The following is a 23,195-nucleotide window of genomic DNA, read 5'->3' on the forward strand; positions in this document are numbered from 1 at the left end:
TCTAGATGTGCACGCGGGGCGAGCCTGACGGGAAGCCTTTGTTTGCAGGGACTCTTCCATCGGGTTCTGCGGGAGGAAATCTCGCTGGCAAAGCTTGTGAGGATGAAACCGGAAGAGCTCGTTTCTAAGCAGCTGTCCTCGTGGCGAGAGAGGCCGGCGAAATCGGTGAGTGCCCGTGGCCAGGCTGGCCCTGGTTCGGCGGGCTGGGTGTGCCGCATGCCGTGTCCTCCGAGTGCGCCGTGGATCACGGTTGTGCTCTTCTCATGTCAGGGGGCAGAGGCCAGAACCAAACCGCACGGTGAAAGCAAGAAGGCAGCTGTTCCACAGGAGCCCCTCCCTGATCTGGAAGATTCCCCGCCCGTGTCGGATTCAGATGTAAGCCTGCCCCTTTCACACACGACCAGTGTCAAGTTAGAGGACAGAGACATGAGCTCGTCATGGTTGCCCGTTACTTCTGGGGGCTTCCAGAAGTCCTGGTGAATTTCCACTGCCTTTCAGTCTTCTGGCCCACAAATGTTTCGAAGCCCTTTCCATGTACTTGTAACTCTGTCGTCTTTTCTGAGTCCTTGTGTCAACTGGTTCTTCACAGCAGGTGTGTGGAGTGGCAATCGTGTGTGTGTGTGTGTGTGTGTGTGTGTGTGTGTGTGTGTATAGGAGGGGCGAGGTGATGACAGTTCATCCGTGGACCCCTCTCCCATGGTGGCAGGAGCAGCCTGAGACAGCCCGTGCGGCCCCCGAGAGGAGCAGTGCCCCCCTGCTGGATGCCTGCAGCAGCATGCTCAGAGACACCACCGCCCAGCACCGCGCGCACCTGTTCGACCTCAACTGCAGAATCTGCACAGGTGAGCATGGTAGAGCGGGCAGCCGCAGAAGTGGGGCCGCTGGGATTTGGTTTCAGACCACCTCTAGGGAGCAGCTGTTTTGTGTTGAAAACACTCATGCGCAGGCTGCCTTTTGATGCTGGGGAAATGGCAACACGTTGACAGGTACAGTGTGTCAAGAGAGCTCAAGAGACCTTTCCCCATGTGCAGGCCAGGTCCCCTCGGATGGTGAGCCAGCGCTGAAAAAGCCCAAACTGTCGGTGGTGGCGGTGGCGAAGAAAGACGACAGCAGGTCCCAGTATGATGGCGGCCTCCCAGGGCCTGCACCTCTAGCTGATGAAGCAGCACCCAACAGTCCCCCCGAGGGCGCTGTGGACCCCGAGCCCAAACGGGTGCCTCGGGCAGACGGGGACAGAAGCCAGCCTCCAGGATTCAGCCACATGGAGCCGGCCCCCTTGCAGGACTTTGCCTCCTTCCCGGCCTCCTGTGGGGGCCCAGTGGTTACCACAGTCACGGTGTCTGGCAGAGACCCCCGGACTGTGCCAAGTTCGATACCAGCCTCCGTGGCAGCCCGCCCCAGCAGCGGCCTGCTCCTAGACAGTGCCCACTCAGAAAGCAAGCCAGACGCGCTGAAGCCAACTCTGCCCTCTGTGGTGATGCCCAAGTCCATCCTGGCCAAGCCGTCATCCTCCCCGGAACCAAGGTAGCCGGGCTAGCAGAGAGGACACCGCGGGAGGGCACACTGGGTGCGGCCCCCAGGATGCAGCTCTGCCCTTTCCTGAAGAGTTAGGCCACACAGGCTGCACGCAGGCGCTGGGTCTGCACAGGGAGGTTGTAACGTGCGCCAAGTCGTCTGCTGCCAGCCTGTCCCGGCGCGGTGGTGGGAGGCATCCATTAGGGTCATTGGGTGGGTGGGGAGGTGCGTGTTCAGAGCCAAGGGCTGAACGCCCTGTCTGTCTCCCAGTGTCTTAGAGTCTAGGTCACCCCCAGAAGGGGATACGGCGCTCTTTCTGTCTCGGCTCGGCACCATCTGGAAAGGATTCATCAACATGCAGAGTGTGGCGAAATTTGTCACGAAGGCCTATCCGGTGTCCGGCTGTTTCGATTACCTCAGTGAGGTGAGGCCTGTGGTGACACTAGACTTGGTTGGGCACAGAGTGCCCGGGTGTCTGGATCCCTCAGCAGAACAGACTGTGCTGAGGGGCAGAAGGGACCTGGGCCATCCCTCTCCCCATCGTCTGTCCCAGGGACCGTGCACCCAGCCTTCAGCTTGGTCGGGTCTCAGGGTGACCTTGGCCAGAGGTGGGTGGCGGGTGTGCTGTGGATTGTTGCTCACGAGAAGCGGAGGCATGCTGTCCGTCTGGCTGTCTGCTGGCGATGGTGGCTGTGGCATCCTTGAGTCTCCTGCTCGGTGCTTTGGGGTTGTCGGCCGTTGTTGGCTTTGGTCAGGGTGCACTTTGGCATTGATTAACTCCATGTGGGTCTTGTTTAGGACTTGCCCGACACTATTCACATTGGCGGAAGGATCCTACCTAAGACTGTCTGGGATTACGTCGGCAAGCTCAAGTCTTCTGTTTCTAAGGTGCTCGCTCACCGCGGGGCCAGTGCTTGTCTGGTCGAGTCTGTCAGCACACAGTGGTCCTGGTGCTCCTTTCCTGGGGAGGTGCGGGGGCAGTGACGGTGGGAGGGGGCAGATGGCCCTGGGTCTAAGGTGTACCCAAGCACACATGCTCCTGTGTCCTCCAGAGGGGATCCTTATAGGCCTCATGGAGACAGGAGACAGTGTGGCTGCTGCTCCTCTGGGGCGGGTGGGGGTGGGGGGGCAGCAGGACGGCGGGTAGTGGAGCTGTTTCCCCAGCCTCCAGTGAGTGATGTTCAGCTAGAGCTCTGGGAGTGCTTTCCTGGGCCTGCTGACAGGACGGCCAATGTGTCCTTACCTGTGCTTGCCCCTAGGAGCTGTGTCTCATTCGCTTTCACCCTGCAACGGAGGAGGAAGAGGTGGCCTACATCTCCCTGTACTCCTATTTTAGCAGCCGCGGCCGTTTCGGGGTTGTGGCCAATAATAACAGGCACATCAAGGACCTCTACCTGATCCCACTAAGCTCGAAAGACCCTGTGCCATCCAAGCTCTTGCCCTTTGAGGGGCCAGGTAAGGAAGCGCCAGCGCTGAGCACGATTGGCCGGGCCGCTGCCCTCAGCACAGGGCCAGCTGGCTGGCTGGCTGGGGTCACGGGGGAAAGCAGGGTCAGCGAGCCTCCCTCGGGGGCGGGTTAGCACCAGTTGGTGGGTGTTGACACAAGCAGGGCAGGGGAGGTGCCTGTCACACTAGTGTGGCCTGAGTGGTCAGCACAGCACGCCCTGGGGCCTCCCGTGGCAGAACTAGGAAGTCGAGACAGAAACCCTGGCCGGCAAATCAGTGCTGACACTGGCACACCATGCCCTCTTTGTGATGCTGCTGGGCGGGCGGTGGTGGGGAGGGAGCAGGGGCCATGCGTGAGCCTTTACAGCAGCTACCTCGGGTCTGTGGGACGTGGTGGAAAGGTGAGTCATCCGAGTGGACGTCCCTGTGGCCTTCGTCGGAGAATGTCAGCTGCCACATGCAGGCGTCTCCTTAGGCCTGGGTTCCACAGAGGTGACGTAGCCTAGAAGGTGGTGCTCCTATTCTCCAGCGCGTGGCAAACGCGCATGGAAGGTCTTTGTCCTGGGAACAGGTGCTGGCATAGGCCCTGTGCCTCCGGTGTCTGTTCCAGGTGCCCGGCAGTCCTGGACAGGTGCTCTCTCTCCTGGGGCCAGGGTCCCTCTGTGACTGAGCTCACTCTCCCCTGGTGCTGTGGGCTGGCCATTGGTCTTGGTGAAACTGTGCCCACAGGTACTGTGGTACCGTGGGACTGACTGAGATGGTAGGTTCTTTCAGTGCCACTGGAAGGCAAAGTGCTTCAACATGTCACCTCTTAACACACTTCAACACCAGCAGTCACCAAGGGGGCCCCCCAAGGGTCTTGGTGCCTGTGACACAAAGAGTGCTGGCCAGAGGTAGCCATTGGAAGGAAGCTGAAGACACTCACGTAGCCTCTGCCAGGAGCCTCCCGTCAGCCCCAGGCTGACCACTGTGTGCAGGTGCTGTCCCTATAGCAGCCGCAGGGGTGACCAGGCATGCTCCTCCCGGGGAAGAGAGCTACTGACAGGCGGCTGTAGGGCTAGCCAGGTGGCCTCTTGTCTGGACCAGCAGAGTCCACGGAGAGCAGGAGGGCACCCTCTCACACCCTCAGCACTTCCTCAAACAGGGCTGCCCACGCCTGCCTGCACTGCAGAGAACAAGTCTGGCAGGTTACAAAACAGGACAGGTCGGACGTATGGTGGCCTCACAGTAACTTCTCACTCTCAGCCTGGGGGGGGGCTCCACAGGAGGCATTCCGTTTCCTTTCACATTCCTGAGACCACGCTCGATGCAGTCAGTGCACAGAGCACTTAACACACTTCGTTCTCGCTGACCCTGACCAGGGCTGCTCTCTTTGTGTGTCTGGCATGTGCACGTGTCTCATCGTACTGTCCCTGTTGTCGGGTTTTTGTGTGTGTGTGTGTGTGTACGTGCGTGCACACACCTACATCTCCCCATTCAGGCTAGCCTCTGTGCAGAGCTCTTTAACTGTGGGTGTGGGAGAAGCCTGGTCATGATGGCCCCCACCCCACAGCAGTCAGCATGGGAGCTGCCCTATTTTTAGGGGGGCTCCTGTATCCCCATTCATGCCCAAACCTCGTAGAGGAACTGCTGGTGCAGGGGTCCGGTGGCGTGTGCGGGGCGCTGAGGAGACCGACCGGCACAGGAGAGGCTGCCTCCGTCTTGGGGACAGTCTCGGCGGCTGCAGGAGAGAACAGGCCACCTCTCCCCACCCTGTTCCTCAGGACGCAGTGGAGGCACGTCTTCCGTGCCTCCCTGTCCCTGCCTGCCAGCAGGCCTGCCCTGAGGCCCAGAACCTTGTCCATGGCAGGCAGGTCAGTGAGTGGGCAGCCAAGCCTGTGAGCTCTTGGAGTGGGACGGGAGCTTAGGGGCCCTCGCTGTTGTCCCTGAGAACACAGCCCCAGGCCTCCCATCTCTCGGGGACAGGTTCCCCAGTCAGGTCGAAGGCAGGAAGGGGATTGGCCTGCTGGCTCCACAGGGTGTCACGGCACCCATGCTACTGTTGGGAGTCCTGGGTCCAGCCAGCCAGTTCCTGGTGCTCCTGTGGGTATCTGTAGCGCTGCCCAGAGATGTTAGCGGGCAGCAGCCACCACTGCCCACACTGCACTGCTCACTCCCCACAGAATCAATAAAGTGCTTTGTGGAAACTGGTTGTGTTTCTTCGCACATGAGCAGCTTGGTAGCTCCTGGGCACCTGTCAAAGGTCCACTGGCGGCGGGTGTCCAGCCGGCCCAAGAGTCGTCCCCAGTGCCTACTCCCTGGCCCACCAGCCCTGAGGCGTCTGCCCATCTCGACCCTTGGTCCTTACCTCGCACACGGTCTCTCTCCCAGCAGGTGTGCAGGTACATCACAGGCCTCGTTCAAGGCAGGATAATGGCACAGGCCAGGTAGACAGGGTGGGGGTGGGGGAGCAACACTTGGTAGCTTTGGGGTAAAGAAGCCAAGTCGACCCTCAGTGGACTCCTGCAGAAAAGTAGGCCTCATCTGTCCCATGGGTCGGGAGGCTGTGCAGGGAGCAGGTCGACCCTCGCCTAGAGCTGGAGAGTTCTGGGCACACTGCCTCTCCACGTCTCTGGTTCTCGCTTTGCCCGCAAGTCAACCCTAGCTGCCACAGAAGGCCTCCCCTGTTCCCCCTGCCTCGGCACATTGTGACAGAGCTCCTCGTTTGTGTTTAGGGGTCAGCACCCATGTGGAGAAGTGGGACAGCACATGTAGCTGCTGCTCTCCAAAGCCCGGCCCTGATGCTTTCTGCCCCCTTGATTTAAATCCTGCACAGCAGCCCTGAAGGAGGCAGTGCGGGCTGGGCAGGCGGCATCCTTGCACCTCTCCGTGATGAAGCGCAGGGGTCTGTGGGAGAGGGAGGCCCTTCCCTGAGCCTGCTGGCACTCTAGGTGAACCTGCAGCGTAGGAATGCTGGAGCCCCATGCTTGGACGTGGGGCTCCCATCACCCAGAATCAGGCAGCCTGCCTCGGGCCTGCTGTGTAGGACCCCGCATGGAAGTGAGCTCCCTTGAGCTCAGGCGCCTTCTGTCCAAAGTAGAAAGGGCTTCAAAAGTGGGTCGAGAACGACCAATCGCATTCTCTCCTAATTCCAATTTTGGGCACTCTGAAGCTCCTCGTATCAGTCCCTGGCAAAGTGCTAAGGGTGTCTCATGTGCCACTTAGATGCCTGGGCGAGAGGTGTTCCCCAAATCGCAGGCATAGGCTCACCCCGCTCGGTGTAGATGGAACCTCAAGGTTGGGGTACCCCAACTCTGACAGCTGCTTAGAGACGTTGGAAACATGAGACCTGGTCTCACAGTGACAGGCGGCACAGGCTGGCATCCAATACGGCATGCCGGAGGGCTGGGAGGCAGGAATGCTGGGCACACGCCTCGGGGACCAGGCCCATCGAGCCAGGCTTTGCCCCAGCTTTATCCCCACAGTGGTTGCCTAGCCTGGGTCTTGACTCAGGGCACTCTGGTTGCCCTTGATGAGCTCAGCTTTGCTCTCATGAGGTTGGGAATGACTCAGGAACGAGGGAGGGACCCCTTGGGTAAGGGCGTCCAGCCTGGCCACTGGTGCGCCCGCCACTGGACCGTAGACCCTTACTGGACCTGCCCTTCTAAAGCTTCCCTGGGCCCCATACTGGGGGCTCTGCCTAAAAACCTGTTTTGCCAGTTTGGGAGCTCCTGGCCCAAATCACCTGCCTGAAGAGGCCAGCTGCACTGCTGGCTGACCGGAAGCCTGGGTTTGGACAAGCTGTGGGGGTCACTGCAGCAGAGCTGGGTTTTGAGAGGAGTATGCGTCATAAGTGGACGTGACCATCTTTCCTAGTGCTCAGGTGTGGGGTGTGCTTTCTGCCTCACTTTACTTCCTGCCCTTCCCTGCTCAGCTCTCTGCCACACCTACCCCCTCTGCAGACCAATCCGGCCACCATAGCTCTCAGCAGGGCCATGGTCAGATGCTGGGATCCAAGGCCAACTTTGGAATCTCCACTCTGATGCACCTGCCTGCCAGGTGGCCCCATGTGTTGGCCATCCCTGAGGGAGAAGCCCTGAGGACTCCTGTGGGAGGTCAGGAAGGGTGGTGCAGGGTGGCAGTGCTGAGTAGGAAAGCGTTCGCAGTGGAGGCAGGCGCGCCCGTAGCTCTCGTGTGTGCAGCTGGGGCTCACTGACACCGCTCACCACAGTGCCAGATGCTGGGGGTTCTGTTCCTATGCCCTGCTCTGCTCGGAGTTGGGAGCAGGTGCCAGTGCAACACGCACCACCATCCTCTGCACATGAGCAAGTCTGTGGCATGGTGATGTCACTCTTTAAATGTCCTTTCCCAGCCGCCCACCAGCAGGACTGTAGGCCCGGTGCCCCCTGCCCCAGCAACCAGCGTGGCGTTGGGTTTCCTGTACAGGAGACCAGATGTTTGTTCTTTGGCTGTGGTGTCCGTGTGTGGGGGCAGGGTGCTGTGTAGCCTTCTCTCTCTCAGGTGGTACTTACTCTGAACCTTGTCTGTCTGTGGCTGTCTCAGCCGACCTCTAAAAAACACTTGGCTTTCGGTTGTCTGTGCAGTGGGCACAGGCTCCATGTACTCACCGCCAGCCTCCCGCAGGCTTTGGGGGCCTTCCCGTGGCATCTCCACCAGCCATCATTCCCCCCCTCCCCCATGTCCATCTGACACTGGGAACGAGTGAGTTCGCCTAGGGGTTGAGCCCTATTGCTTGGGTGACTAACATTTCACAGCAACCTGGGAATGCCCACTTGGTGACCAAAGGGCAGCTGGGACCATTGCTGTCCTTGAGGCTCTGGGCTGCAAGAGGCTGCCAGAGACAGCTGCCCAGATGGGCTGCACAGACCCCTCCCTGCTCAGAAGAGGCAGCAGCTAGGCCCTTGTGCCTGGAGGATCTGGGGGAGGAGTAGACAGCCAAGGAAGTTGACCGTGCCAGACCCTGGGCCTGCCTGGCGCGTCCTGCCCTTGGTTGTGTGTGGCCCTGTGCGTCCCAGGCCGGCCTGTGAGACCCACCTGCTCGGAGCCCTCAGTACAGTCAAGAGGAGTAGCGCTATGGTTGCCTAGGTTCCCAGAGTCCCCATGTTCTGTCTCCTAGGTCTGGAGTCCCCGCGCCCGAACATCATCCTGGGACTCGTCATTTGCCAGAAAGTCAAGCGCCCCTCCAACGCCAGCGAGGCGGACAAGGTGGATGAGAAGCGCAGCCGAGTTCAGAGCCAGGAAGACGGGGACGCTGCCCCAGCATACCCTAAAACCGCCCCTGTGCCACTGACCGACAAGAAGGTCCCCAAGTATCAGCTCCAGGTCGAAGACTCTATCACCACACCCCCTGGGTCCCCGCCACCACCGCCACCACCACCACCGCCGCCCCCACCCCCAGAGACCCCAGGCACCCCAGCTTCGTCATCCATTTTAAAAGTACTGTCCTCATTCAAAACAGGGATCCCACCCACCGCGCCCCCCCCAGCTGTGCCCCCAGCCATCCCAGCCACCACCATAGCCCCCACACCAACCTCGAAGTCTGCCTCGCCCCTCGAGCACATCCTGCAGACCCTCTTTGGGAAGAAGAAATCCTTTGACCCCCCCGCCAAAGAGTCCTCAGAGCCGCTCCCAGCTGCCCTGCAGGACTCCCAACCCAAGGGGGACGGCACACTGCCGGCAACCCCCCTGCTGGACCCCATAGTGCAACAGTTCGGTCAGTTCTCCAAAGAGAAGGTTCTTGAGGAGGAGGAGGACGACCGCCCCTACGACCCCGAGGAAGAATATGATCCTGAGCGAGCCTTCGGCGTCCCCCTCCGCCAGCCCCACGTGGCCCCCGAGCCCCAGCCCTCCGAGCGGGAGGACGTGGCCTATGACCCCGAGGATGAGACCATCCTGGAGGAAGCCAAAGTCACTGTGGACGACCTACCAAACCGGATGTGTGCCGAGCGGCCGGCTGAGGGTGCTGCAGGCACGGCCCCGCCCTCCCTGGTGCAGCAGCAGAAGCTGCTGGAGGAGCTCAACCAGCAGATCGAAGAGCAGAAGCGGCAGCTGCAAGAGCAGGAGGAGGCGCTGCGGCAGCAGAGAGCCGCTGTCTGTGTCTCCATGGCCCACTTCTCCGTGTCAGACGCACTGATGTCACCGCCTCCCAAGTCCGCCACTCCATTTCTGCCAGAGCAGCCGGCCCTGACCTCCGCCACATGCCAGGCAGGCCAGGGTGCAGAGGCCAGGCCCAGCCGAGACCCAAGGCAGGCCAGGAGGCTGGCCACCGAGAGCGGGGAAGGCGACGGGACCTCGAGGCCTTCGGCCAACCCCGGGGGTGGCCTCCCATCTCCCAGAGAGGACGCTGGGGAGCAGGCCCCACCTGGGCGCAGCCAGGACCCCCAGCAGAGTACGCACCTGGAGCCCCTGGCCAGGCCACCCACCGAGCCCACGGCCAAGCCAGCACGCAAAGTCCTGCTGCCCACACCCCCCAGCAGTGCCTTCCAGCCCCCCTTTCCTCCACAGAGCTTTGGGGCTGCTCCTGGAGGACGGGACCCCATGGCAGGCACAGTGTTTGCCTCGCAAGAAAAGGCACTGGGCCTGCCTCAGAACGAGGGTCCAAGGAGCCCCCCGTTCCAGGAAAGAAACGGCGGCCCGGATGCGGAGCTCGAAGGAGAGGGGGTGCCCCAGCCCAGGCCCAGCGAGGGCCCTCCAATGATACAAAAAGGCGGAGGACCCCTGCCCCCACCCCAGGGCCAGCGGGAGCCTGCCTCTCGCGCCTTTGCAGTGGCAGGGCCCCATGGCCCTGGCTTCCCAGGACCCAGGGGCCCTGTCCCCTCATTTCCAGAAGAGGGGGTCAGCAACGATGGACCACGGGGGCCCCTGCCTGCCCGGTTTGGGATCCAAAAGGGACCTATCCCCTCCTTGTTTGCAGGTCAGCAGGGGCCACCTTATGGGGACCCCAGGGGCTCCTCCCCGTCATACCTGGGTGGGCCTAGAGGGGGAGCACCATCACAGTTTGAAGAGCGCGGTGACCCCCACGGGGAGAAGAGAGACTTTCAGGATACCCCATATTCAGAGATGTCTGGCCCACCTCCCCAGTTTGAGGGCCAGGAGCCAGCCCCCTTCATGGGGCCACGAGGCACAACCCCGTTCCAGTTTACAGGCCAGAGGCGGCCGCTGCCAGCACAGTTTAGAGGGCCACGCGGAGGGCCCCCACCCTCCCAGTTTGGAGGCCAGCGAGGCCCACCCCCTGCGCACTTTGGAGGCCCCAGGGGGCCCCACCCCAACCAGTTTGAAGGGCCCAGAGGCCAGGCCCCAAACTTTATGGCAGGACCTCGGGGGGCTCCCCCCCAGCAGTTTGAGGAGCCGAGGGTAAACTCACCACCAAGGTTCCCGAACCAGAGGGCGCCGGCCCCCCTCCCCTTTGGGGGCCCTCGGGGCTCTGCACCCTTCCTAGAGAAGAATGAGCAGGCTCCACCACGCTTCCACTTTCAGGGCCAGCCCCCCCAGGGCACGAAGCCGGCCCCAAGGCCACTGCTGGAGCTGCCCAGCCACCCGCCTCCCAGGAAGGACCGCTGGGATGATGCGGGGCCTGCAGCCAACATGGTGGCCAGTGGGCCCACGCCTGGCCCTGAACCTGAGTCTCCTTGGCCACAGGCTGACTTCCGTGAGGGCAAAGGGCATGAATACAGGGCCCAGGCCTTCGAGGGGAGGCTCAGGGAGAAAACTCTGGATGAGGCTGAGGCCCAGCCGCAGGATGGCCGGCAGGGCCGGGCCTTTGAGGAGCGGCGTCGAGAGCGGGAGCATGGGAAAGCCTGGGAGAGGGACCGTGGCAAGAACTGGGGCCGTGACTGGGACAGGCACAGGGACAAAGACTCGAGGAGCACCAGTAGGGACAAGGACAGGGAGGCGGAGCGGAGCCGGGAGTGGGAGCGGAGCCGGGATCGAGGTAGGAACCGAGACCGGGACAGGAGGCGGGACCGAGACCGCTCCCGGAGCAGGGACCGTGACCGGGACAAAGCCCGGGACAAGGGCCGGGACCGCAGAGAGAGGAGCCGCAGCAGGGAGCGCCCCCGGGAGCTGAAGCCCGACACCCCCAGGGGCCCGGATGTACCTGGGCCCATCCCTGCTGCCCAGTCCTAGTGGCCTGGGCAGGTGCCCACGGCTGTCTGCTCCCGGGGCACCCAATAGACTACCCAGCAGAGATGCTGTTTCAAAGCCAAGTTTATAAAGCGTGTTGAACAAATCGTTTTGAAATGACTTTGAACTTAGGTGAAGAACAATGTTCTGGACTCCCACGGTTACTGTGATTCTGTGTATAACGATTTCTTAGGGAGTTTTCCACCTTTTCAATTCTGATGCTTTTGTAAAGAACTTAAGAACTCTTAATATTTCCGTTTAAAATGACAAATGGGAACGTCTACAAAAGCATATTGCTTTCCAAATTATAAAGTTATCTTTTCTGATGACTTGTGCATTGTAAGGGAATTTCAGTGGACCTTAAAGCCATATTTTCGCGGCATCGTTCTCTGCTGCCAGCAGCAGCTCCCCTGCCGTCTCTGGCGGGCTTCCCACGAGGGCCGTCCCCCGTCGCCAGGCGGCCTGTGGGTGCCTCTCTGTGCAGGAAAGTGGAAAACAGTATTATTTGTATTTGGAAAGTGGAGTAAACAAAACTAATGCGTGCATTTGTATGGTTGTGGTAAAAAGAAATTGGAGTTACCAAATTTCAGCCAGGGAAAACAAGCCGTATTTCTTCATTTTGCTGTTTTTATAAATTGCCTATAAGTTTCTTCCAAGTGTGATTAAAAGCAACAGCTGAGTAGAACTTGTTAAGTTGTAAATGACGATGGATTGGTGAGAAAATAAGCCAGTGAAGAATGCCTTAGAGAAAGGCGGGGGGTGGGGGGGGGTGGGGGGGGGCGTGTCTTTGTTTTGCTTAATCAGGAGCTTTTTGTGGGTGGAATTTTGTCACCTGGGCAGTTCTTCCCACAGCCCAGAAAGGTCCACTGGGCCTCAAACTGGTCACAGCCATCAGCTGATCCATTTGAAAGTTGGTCATTGAAAATGGCACATTTGTCTCCACGTCTGGTCCTGGTTCAGGCACTCCAGAGGAAATCAGAAGGTTTCTCTGAAAACCCACCCTGCCCCTTCCATGGGGATTTTCAAGTTCCCAAGTATGAGATAGAAAACATTGCTGGTTTATTTGACTGTACCAACATACTTTGATAACTGTTTGCGTTTCCATAAACTGCAACTTTTGCGAGTGTAGGACTAGCGGTTTGTTGTCTGACTGCAGAGACGCCCCTCACAGCGCGCGGTTCTCAGTGAGGAAACCCTGGTTGGCGTCTCTCCCAAGTGTCGGCAGGTTGAAGTCGGTCCCTAACATCTAGCACGCCGTGAAGGTTTTTTTAACATGTAAAACTCAAAATTTTCTAATTTAAATATCCAAGTGTAAAAATCAAGTGTTTCGTTAGGTTTACTTGATAGAAATTTCTGTATGTAAATTGTATTTTATATTGCAAACTATATCACTGTACATTAAAACGTGGAACTTGATAGGTTTTGTTACTTGAAATAGAATAAACATCCACAGGAAGTTTGTGTTTTCAGCATGTCCTCACTCCGCCTTCCTTGCTGCCAGCACATTGGGGGCTCGGCCTTCGGTGCCTGTGGGGGCCCTGAGCACCAGGACCCCCATCTGGGCCACAGCCAGTGACTTGGCTCTGCTCATTGTCCATCCAGCACCCAGACTCTTAGGGTGGGGTGAGGGGGCAGTGCCCAGGGAGTAGCCGGGGCTCCCCTCCCTTGCTTCTTAGCCTCTGAGCAGGAGCAGGTAATAGGACTGAGAAGAAGGTGTCCAGAGCAGTTGACTGTGAGCCAGATGCTGACCACCTATAGCCCATGGGGTCATCCAGTAGCCCACCAAGAGTCTAGCCAGAACTACCAAGGACAGTAGGAACCAGCAAGGTCTGAGCAGGAGCCAGGTTGTCACCAGAGCCTGAAGGGCCATGTCTTGGCAGGGCTTGGTCAGGGCTGACCATCTAGGGGCAAGGAAGGGAGCACCTACTATGCCTGAGTCCCCAGAGGTTCCTGGGGGACAGGTCCTGAGAGACCGCCCTGGGCCTTGCATAAGCTACAGGGGCAGACATACAACTGGGCTAGGGAGGATCTGGGGCAGAGTCTGTGCCCAGACATGACCAGCAGGCCAATGGGCACAAAAGGAGAGCGGTTCTTTGCCTGCCAGGTGGACGTGTCACTGACCTCGTCTTGTAATCTTGGGCCAGAACGGGGCTCCTCGGCCGTCCTGTGGCGTGCTCACCCCAGCGCAGTGGGACTGCTGCACTTGCCTGTCCAAAGAAGTGACTATGGTGTGAGTTCAGCTTGAGGCCCAGGACCCACAGCAGCTGTGTTCTCGCCAGAGAAGCCCCAGGGACACGAGCTACGATGCCTGGTTCAGCTGGTGCCCAGCACTGCAGAGGCCGTGCTCAGGGACGTGGCCACAGCTATCTCCCTGGGCAACCCTGGGCGCTCAAGGAGGATAACAGCCCATGGGAGTGGGGTACTCTACCTGCCTCCCTCTTCCACACTGCGCCCCTCAGCACAACCAGCCCAATAGCAAGCCAACAAGCAGTGCCCCAGGGGTGGAGGCAGCCAGGGCCACAGCACCAGCGGGAATTGTGGTTATAAAGGGCCCTGGCCATGGGGAGAGGAGAGGAAAGGCCGGTGGGGGTGGGGGCAGAAGGGGGCCGAGAGATGCAAGCATTTTCAAGTCTAGCCACAAGTCCAGACAACTGAGTGGCAGGGAGGGCAAGGGATTGTAGTCCATTGACACTAGAACCTTCAGGGCCAAACACGGGAGAGGCAGGCCAAAAGCACCGCAGCTCTGCACCCAGCAGTGAGTACCATTCACACTTTGATACATTGTGTTTTCCTCACTCGTGCTTCATTGATCTTGTTTCACACAAGCAGAGTTCTATGCACACTTTTGTATCCTTCCACTTGTCATTTCTTGGTAATTCACAAAGGCATCAAACACTAGGAGTAGTCCTTAGTATTTATGCTTGGCTTCCAAACTGCATTTTCTTTTAGAAGACATCCTGGTGGAGTAGCCAGAGCACCCGACTGCTAGCCCGGAGGTCGGTCGGCGGTTCAACCCCAAAAGCTCCTCCTCGGGATGTGGGCTTCACAGAGACGACAGGTTGGGAAACCCCGTGGGGCAGTTCTGTTCTGTTCTCTAGGATCCCTGTGAATCGACCTTGTCAGCCAGTCGGGCTGGAAGGACAGAGAAAGGAGAGCCAGACAGAGGAAGAGAAGGGATGGAAAGGGTGGCTTGGAGCCTCCACAAGTCACTTCCTCCACCGCCTCGGGACCAAAAGAACTGGATGGCGCCCGGCTGCTATTAAAGTTTTAACCAAAGATTCCGTAGACGAGTACTGACCACAAGGGGCAAAAACCGTGGAGGATTTCAAATTCTCATGGAACCTGGCTTTCTGGAGCCACGGCAGGTAGGCGAGGCCCTGAAATGACCTGTGACAATCTCCAAACTTTATTAAACCAAAATTATTTCTTGAGATCTTGAAACCTGTGGGAAACAGAGTTCTCCCAAGTTGTCTCCCCCAAATATATGCCGAATTTTGCTGCCTGCTACATGTGGCAAATGACTATATACCTGGAGGTCAACAGAAATAGGTCAGGGGTTATTCTCCCTAAGGGTTATCAGCCATCTAGAGCAATCACACTGTACAATCTGTCCCACCCTAAGTAGGGCCTACTCCCTTCTGACCAGGATAGTAGTAGATTGTTTCCCTCAAGGAGAGGTCAAGCCCACTCAAGGGTGACCAAGGTTAGGCCAACATCTCGAATCTAGGGTTCACACATCTTGTCACATGTATACCTCTAGTCCCTCCCCTTCCTATCATGTGTACACCCCTAGCTCATCCCCTTCCTGTTAGGCCTATGTCCATTGCATATCCACCTCATATTGCCTACTGTACAAACCCTCCCTCTGATGTGTGTCTTTACCTGTAATTAGGAGGCATGCACACCCCCAGAGATATATAAACCTTGGTTAGCAATAAATCGCTTGTCCTCCTGCACTCTTTCCTGCCCACCCCATCTCCCATCTCCATGTGGACCACCCAGTGGGCTGAGGTGAGCATGCGACCATAAAATGTGTCTGACTTATTTTACTCTCCCATTTCTCATTCTCTAAGACTTTATTATAGTCTTTATATATCTCAGCCATACAATTGTGCCTATCGAACCTGCGATTAGTTGTGGGGGGCTGGCCTTCCACCACAAAACCAAACATTAGCTTAACTACTAAAGAAGGCTTGCCTTGAGCATTGGTGCTGGTGCTTTTAAGATACACACCTGAGTGATGTGCATGGACACGGTCAAATAGACAGTCAGCCGGAACTGGCAAGGTGATGGGGAGTTGACCTGCTAATGAGAAAGCAGCAGCTCAAACCAGGAGGCTGAGCACTCCGTGTCGTGATGTCACGGAGAAGCGGAAGCTGTTGGGTGTGTGTGTGCTCTGCCGTGGCTACCCTCAGCCACAGTGAATGAAAGTGTGCGTGCCTTCTATATCTGTACTGCTAAGGTCTAGGAGGATGTCACACACACACACACTGCATGTAGTTTCCAGAAGTAGACAATCCAATGGGGACTTGATGGCAAAAAAGCTCTGTCTACGTGGTGTCACACGGGGAAGTGCGGTGAGCGGCCACTGCTACCGTCAACCACCTGGGCCCCACAGACTTCATGCCGTCATTAGCTCTAGCTCTTGGCGTTTGTCCGGGTTGAAGATGACTATTGCCCTCAGGCGTTACTGCCCTGTGTCTGAGCAAGAATCAGGCAGGAGACTGGCAGGGTGTGACACAGCCTCTGATCCCCTTTCCTCCCCCTGGCAGGCCACTGTGCCTGCAAGAGAAGCTGGGGCTAGGGAGTCTGCTGGGCACACCCCTCTCCTTGCACGTCAGGGGCTGTTGCCAAGGAGAGGACTAGGACACTGGGGACCACCTGGGGGTCCATGGGTCGCTAGAAATCTGACTCCCAGCATGAAGTGTCAGCTCCAGGGTGGTGGCCAAGGAATTTGTGAGGGGAATTGACATCCTGTTCCCTCACCGTGGAGTCACTGCCTGCTCTCCCGTTGGGAATAGACCTTCAGGGCATGGCAGTCTAAAGCCATGCATGGTCCATTGCATGTACCGAGCAAGTCGACAGGAAGACGGCTCTCAAAGCACTGTCCCAAAGCAAGGGCCCAGGGAGCTGTAACACCTGAGAAGGAGGGGCAAGGACACAGGCTCACGAATTTGGGGGATTTGAATAGATTATTCGTAAGGGGCTGGGGAGACTCTTGGCATGGAAGCCTGCTGCTGCACTCCTCACTTCAGAAAGTGTCTGGGTACCTGAGGAGGCATTTGGCACATCCTGTCACTTTCTGTTCCCTGGCATGAGTCCTTTGGGTTTAGGGTCAAGTTGAGGGCAGTCGGGTTTTTACTGTACCGACACTTGGAACTGGTGGAAGCTGGTCCTTGGCAAGGATGAGTTGGTAAAACAACTCATGCCATCAAGTCAATGCTGACTCAGAGTGACCCCCTGTGGCTTACAGAAACTGGCTGTCTTTCTCCACGTGGATCGCAGGCCAGAGTATAACCATTATGGCACCAGGCTTCCTCAACAACTTAATTGGGGGAGAAATACTAATACTGACAGAAGAGAAGCAAGGCAGGTGTTCCACCTCAGGAGCTTGGGGGTTTTGCATCTTCGCACGATCCAGCTTCTCTGGTTGGCGCAACCTACCGATGAGATAAGTCTATTGAGAGGACGCAGCCCCGATGCACACCTTTCCTGAGCTCCACCACAACGTGAGCCCGTCCTGCTTCGTGGGGCTGGCTGGTTTGCCGAGCTCATTGATTGGTGTTGTGAGGGGCCGGCCAGCCAGCCTGACTCAGTGCCCCGCTGTGCAACAGAAGGGTACATGGTCCACTCTGGCGCCATCCTCACGGCTCGCCTTCTCTTCAAGCCCATCACCATGGCCATGATGCCAGGCTCCATCTCGAGAGCTTCCTCTTTCACCGCCCTTCCACTTTACCAAGCATGACGCCCTTCTCCAGGGGCAGATCTCTCCTGATGACTTACCCAAAGCACATGAAACACAGTCTCGCCATCCTTCCCTCCATGCATACTGGCTGTACTTCTTCCAGGAGGTCTGTCTGTTCTCCCGGCAGTCCGTGGTATGTTCTTCACCAACACCACAGTTCAAGTGCATCGATTCTTCTGTCTGTCTGCCCTATTCAGTGTCTAACTTGCATATGCGTTTATGTGCAGTTGAAGATGCACATAATGTTATTCAAAGTAACACCCTTAATTTTCAACATTTTAGAGAGACCTTATGCAGCAGATTTCCCTCCTGTGACTCTTCTTCCAATCTCGTGACTGCTGATTCCTTGAGCGTTGGGTGTGGATCCAAGCAAGACAGAATCTTTGACAATTTCAATTTTCCTCCATTTATCATGATGTTGCCTATTGGGCCACTCAGGAGGATTTTGGCTTTCTTTACACTGAATATTGCGATCCTTGATTTTCTTCAGCAAGTGCCTCAAGTCCTTCTATCAGAGTGCAAATTTCTGTCATCTGCATGTTGAAGGTTTTTAATAAACCTTCCTCCCACACTAATGCTACCACCTTCTTTACCTGGTCCAGCTTCTCTGGTCATTTGCTCAGCCTAGAGATTAAATATGTATGGCCAGAGGCTACAACCCCAGCACACACCTTTCCTCTTTTAAACCGGGCGGTATCCCTTGTTCTGTTCCCACAGCTGCCTCCTGACCCGTGTACAGGTTTAACAAGAGCACTGTGTGTTCTGGGACTCCCATTCTCCTCAGTGCTCTCCATAGTTTGTTATGGTCCACATGGTCAAACGTCTTGGCACAGTCAAGAAAGCATCTTGTTGGTATTGTCTACTTTCAGCCGAGATCCAGCTAACGTCAGCAATGATATCCCTTGTTCCGTGTCCCCCTCTGAATCTGACCTGAGCCTCTGGCAGCTCCTTAACAATGTACTGCTGCAACTGTTGTTGGATGATCTTCAACAAAATTTTACTTGCGATCAATAGCAACGATATTGTTCCGTAGCTCACACGCTCTGCTGGGTCAACTTTGTTTGTAATGGGTACAAATATGGATGTCTTTCTGTCACTTGGTCAAGTAGCCGTCTTCCAAATTTCTTAGCGTAGACAAGTGAGTGCGTCCATTGCTTCATCAGCTTATTGAAACGTTTCGTTCTTCAATTCCTGGAGTCTCAATGTGCCTAAAGCTTTCAGTGCAGCTTGCACTTCCTCATTTGGCACCATTGACTCATGCTCACATGCTGCCTCCCGAAATGATTGACTGTGGACCAGTACTTTCATGGTACAGTAACTCTGTTCATTCTTTCCATCTTATCTTGATGCTTCTTGCATCGTTCAATATTTTGCCCATAGGATCCTTCAACATTGCAACTCAATTCCATTTGCTTTAGCTACTCTATGATTAAGAGCAAGTTCCAGAGTCCACTTTGATCTTTATTTCCTGTCGTTTTAATCACAAAATTATGCAACCATTCGCACAATTAATCCTAGAACATTTTCATTACCCACAAAAGATATACACTACCCTTCAGCATCACGCATCTCCCTCCACCCTCACCCCCAGTCCTGTCATTGGTAAGTGCCGTTGGATGGACTGTGCGTCATGGTGACCTGATGAATAAGAGAACAGAGTCCTGGATGATCCAGACCCTCCCGTAGTTATTGTGCCAGTCTACCTCCCCACAGCTTCCCTTGTTCAGAGTGTACCACACCAAGGATATGACCTCTCCTAGCGTTGGACCCTTCCCATGACATGTCCCAGGCAACCAAGTCAGACGATGTTCTGTTGTGATTTTTAGAAGTAGACAACCATGCCTTCCTCCCTAGTCTTAGTTTGGAAGCTCCAGTAAAACTGGTCCACCATGGGTGAACCTGTTGAGAGTTGGTATACCAAAGTGTTAGTCCATTCTTCCACTGATGGGCACCGTTTTGTTTGATGCTGTGCATTTATCAATTCAAGTTGTGGCTCTTATTTTTCCAGGATACATTCCAAGTGGAGGGATTTCTGGGCCATATGGAATTCTTGCTTTAAACTTTTTGAGCAAGTCCACTGCTGCTTTCTGCATTGGTTGTGGATTTTACAATACCACCACAATGTATGTACATTTGTAGCCTGGCACTTTGTTGAATCTTTCAATTAGTTCCAACAATTTTCTTTCCAAGTCTGAGATTGTCTATGTACAGGATACTAATCATCTGGAAATAGAGTTTCATGTCTTCTTTCCCAATTTCAATATTTTCAACTACTCTCTCTTGCCTCATCGCTCTGGCTAAGATTCCGTGACAGTGTTGTCATGTGTGTTACTGTAGACTTCTAGCTATTGTTAGTTCTCTGTCCTCCCTTAGTATTTCTTGTATGGTTCATCTGGTGTTTACAAAATCCTTTCATTTCTGTTTATCTGGAAATGTCCTGATTTCACCCTTGTATTTGAGGAATAGTTTTGCTGGGTATACGATTCTTGGTTGGCAATTTTTTTCTTTTTTATTCTTTCAGATAGATAGATAGATATACAATTCCATAACCTTATTGCTTGTATGGTTTCTGCTGAAAAATCTGAATTGAGGTCATTGGCCCCCCTGTGGGTAAGTTTTATTTCTCCTGAACTGTTCTAAGGATTCTTTGCTTGTCTTTGATTTTGTCAACATTGACTATGGTTTGTGGTGGTGCTTTTCTTTGGGTGTCTGTCCTGTTTGAAGCTTGTTCAGTTTCTTGAATGCGTATCTTCGCATCTTTCGTAATGCTAGCGAATGTTTCTTCCCACAAATGTTTGACAATTTTCACTGTGCTCTTTGTTTTTTTCTTTCTCTTTGGGATTTCAGTCAGAAGTTATTCCTCTTGATGATGCCCCACATAATTTTTAGACTGCCTCCAACTCTTTGCTTCTTTATTCTTTAAGTGTTCCTAGGACAGGTTAGTATTGAGATATTTGTCCTCGAGCCAACTAGTTCAACCTTCCATTGATTCTTTTCTTTGCTCTTTCCTTTTTTTTTCTTAAAAAACAATGTCACCAGCTAGTGAGAGATCAGATAAGTCTTCACCTGAGATCATCCCTGAAGTATATATCTCAGGCGAGTTACATCTGCCTCCCACAGGCTGGTAAGGACTATAAAGCCAATTTATTTCTTCTTTTTTTTTTTTTTAATCTCCACTTCCCTCACTTTTCCTCCCCACTCCATCCCTCTCTCCTGCCTCCTGGTAAACACCAAAGTCTTTGAAATAAAAATTAATGGTGTAACAGCTTTATTAATGCTGTTGGTCACTCCGCACACCGTCGTCTAAACCCGTCCACATCACGGGATGCCGGACGCTTTTGTCATTATTCTCTTCCACTGGATGCACCTGCTAGAATTTGTTGTCGGCTCCTCCCCAGTGGACATTACTCTCTTCTCGTGGTCCTGCTATTGTGAGGGTCTGTGAGAGAGGTGGGCGTGCACATGTCTGCTCTTGTTTTGCTCCTATTCCAAGGAGAGACATTGCCAGGTCATGGCATTTCTATCATCCGTCCCCCCACCCCCTTCTTAATTTTTCTGAGGCAGCCTCGTACCACTGCCCGCAGCAGTCGGGCCATTTGGCAGTTCCATCGGGATTGCACCAGAGTTTCCCTGTCTGTTCGTTCTCTCCAGCGTCTGTGACTCTGTTTTTGAACTCTGCGCTCGATGTCAGTGTGAGGTGGCATCTCATTGCTGTCTTAATTTGCATGCCCAAATGGCGAGTGGGCACAAACATTTCTTTGTGTGTTCGCTGGCCACCTGGATGTCCTCTTTAGTTTACTGTCTATTTTGGTCCTCTGCCCACTCTTCGGTAGCATTATTTATCTTATTTCTTGGTGGGTGTTGCAGTTATTCTATTGATTTTGCAGATATATCATTGCTAAAAAAATATGTCCCAGTGGGTTTTTTCCCCCTTACTCTTTTGATGAAGTCTTTTGATGCACAAATGTAATATTTTTCGGAGAGCCCTATCTAGGGGTCCTCTGCTTCATCTCTTTTATGTGTTTTTTTACTATGTTTGACAGTGGCATGCATTATGGTCTTCAGTTTGGCCCCATTTTTTCATGGATGAGCTTTAATTCTAAGGTTTATAATTAGGGCTTTAATGCATTTTAAGTTCATTTTTTTGCATACAGAGTGAGGTATGTGTCTTGTTTCATTCTTCTGCAAATTCAAATCCAGTTTTGCCTGCACCAGTTTTTGAAGTAACAATTTTTCCCCCTTTAATGTATTTTAGCCCTCTGTCAAAAATAAGTTGTCTGTAGGTGCATGGATTTATTGCTGAGTCTGTGTTGTGCCAGTGGTCCATGGGTCCATCACTGTAACACTGCCAGGCTGGTTTGACTACCATGGCTGTACTGAGGTCAGGAAGTGAGAAAACACATAGATACCGTGTTTGTTTGTTTGTTTGTTTGTTTTTAGCAGTTAGTGGTTTATCCTAGTTTTCTTTCCATATAAAGTTGGTGATTTGTTCATTGATTTCTTTGAAGCATGATCCTGGCATCTCGATCAAATTTGCATGATTACTTTGAAGAGTGTAACAAATTCACAGACACTCATATGTTGTAATAGAGGATTTTATATCAAAGAGTAACGGTATAATAAGAAAACATCCCAGCTCAGTCCAGATCAAGTCCATACGTCTGATATTAGCCCCTATGTCCAATACCAGTCTATAAATTCCTTCTCATATTCCCGCAACACATGCAGTGATGCCGAATTGAGGAAGATCACAGGCCAGCGGTAGAAGGTCTTGTGGATCCAGTGGCAGTGAGAGCATCTCAGCACTGGTGTGGGACTCCACGTGGCTCCTCCCACACCAGGGCTCCACGTGTCTTCTCAGCAGGAAGACCAAGCCAAGAGTCTGAGTGTATCTGACTTCCAGTGAGCTGTTTACTTCTGTGGAGCCTCCAAACGAGGTCATCAATCTGCAACTTGATCGACAGGCTAGACTCCACTCCCTCACAGGTTGACAGGAGATGACGTCACTGCCACACATAGTATTGGCTCACTATGCTTGCTTTATCCATGAACCTAGAACATTCTTCTATTTATGTAAATCTCTCTTAATTTCTTGTGGTAGTGATTTGTGTTTTCTATGTATTAGTCTCTTTCCCCCCTCTGGTTAGATTTATTCCTAAGTATTGCATCCTCGCTTTGAGTGGCAACTGTAAGTGATATTTTCTTGATTTCCTTTCCAGAGTTCTCTTCGTTAGTATTCAGGAATCTTAATGATTTTTGTATATTGATTGTATAACCTACTACATTACCAACATGTTAGATTTAGTTCCAATAATTTTCTTGTCAAGACTTTGGGGGGTTTTGTATATTGAATCAGGGCATTTGCAAATAGAGTTTTATCTCTTTGCCAAGCTGGCTGCCGTTAAGTTGTCCAAAAGCTTTGGATCAGACTTCCAGCACCACATTGAGTGAGAGAGATGATCAAGGCATACTTGTCTGGTGCTCATTCACAGAGAGGACACTTCCAGTTTCTTCCCAATGAGTGAAATGTTGGACATTGATTTTGTGTAAATGGTCTTTAAAATGTCGAGGAATTTCCCTCTGCTACTATTGGTTGAGTGTTTTTATCAAGGCTGTATGGTGGGTTTTGACAAAGATTTCTTCTACTCCAACTCATGTGGATCATGTGGTTCTTTCTTTTATTTATATGGTGGATTACATTGATTTTCTGATCTTGCACCAATCCTTGCATGCCTGGTGTAACTCACATTTGATCATGATATATTATTTTCTTATTTTGTTGAGTTTTGCTGGCTAGGATTTTGCTGAGAATTATGTTCATAAGGGATGTTGGTCTGTTAGATTTACTCTTGAAAGTTCTTTGCCAGGTTTTCGTATCAGGATTATGCTTGTCTCATAAATGTGTTCAGAAATTTGCTGTTCTTTGCTCTATTCTGGAATAGTTTGAGTAGAATTGATATTAACTTTCCTCTGACTGCTTGGTAGAATTTCCCAGTGAAACTATCTGGTCCTGGAATATTTTTTGTTGTTGGAATTTTTTTTAATGACCTGAACTATTTCTTTTGTTATGAGTCTATTAAAGCCCAAACTCCAAACTCATCAAGTCAATTCCAACGTATAGCAGCACTATAGGACACGGTAGAGCTGC

The 23,195-nt window shown here is 53.9% G+C and overlaps 1 protein-coding gene across 4 annotated transcripts in view; it reads left to right on the forward strand.

The window, feature by feature from the left end:
• DIDO1 (death inducer-obliterator 1) overlaps nucleotides 1–12,530 on the forward strand; it is a 42,776-nt gene extending 30,246 nt beyond the window's left edge. For all 4 annotated transcript variants that reach the window (XM_075528327.1, XM_075528331.1, XM_075528330.1 and 1 more), the window contains exons 10-17: nucleotides 49–165; nucleotides 271–375; nucleotides 707–842; nucleotides 1,032–1,524; nucleotides 1,786–1,939; nucleotides 2,314–2,403; nucleotides 2,775–2,970; nucleotides 8,078–12,530. In XM_075528327.1, the coding sequence (XP_075384442.1) occupies nucleotides 49–165; nucleotides 271–375; nucleotides 707–842; nucleotides 1,032–1,524; nucleotides 1,786–1,939; nucleotides 2,314–2,403; nucleotides 2,775–2,970; nucleotides 8,078–11,085 (4,299 nt within the window). In that variant the 3' untranslated portion in view covers nucleotides 11,086–12,530. The remainder of the gene's footprint in view (nucleotides 1–48; nucleotides 166–270; nucleotides 376–706; nucleotides 843–1,031; nucleotides 1,525–1,785; nucleotides 1,940–2,313; nucleotides 2,404–2,774; nucleotides 2,971–8,077) is intronic.
• The last annotated feature ends 10,665 nt before the right edge of the window (nucleotides 12,531–23,195 follow it).

Source organism: Tenrec ecaudatus, chromosome 12 (genome assembly GCF_050624435.1).
Source record: "Tenrec ecaudatus isolate mTenEca1 chromosome 12, mTenEca1.hap1, whole genome shotgun sequence".
Lineage (NCBI taxonomy): Eukaryota > Metazoa > Chordata > Mammalia > Afrosoricida > Tenrecidae > Tenrec > Tenrec ecaudatus.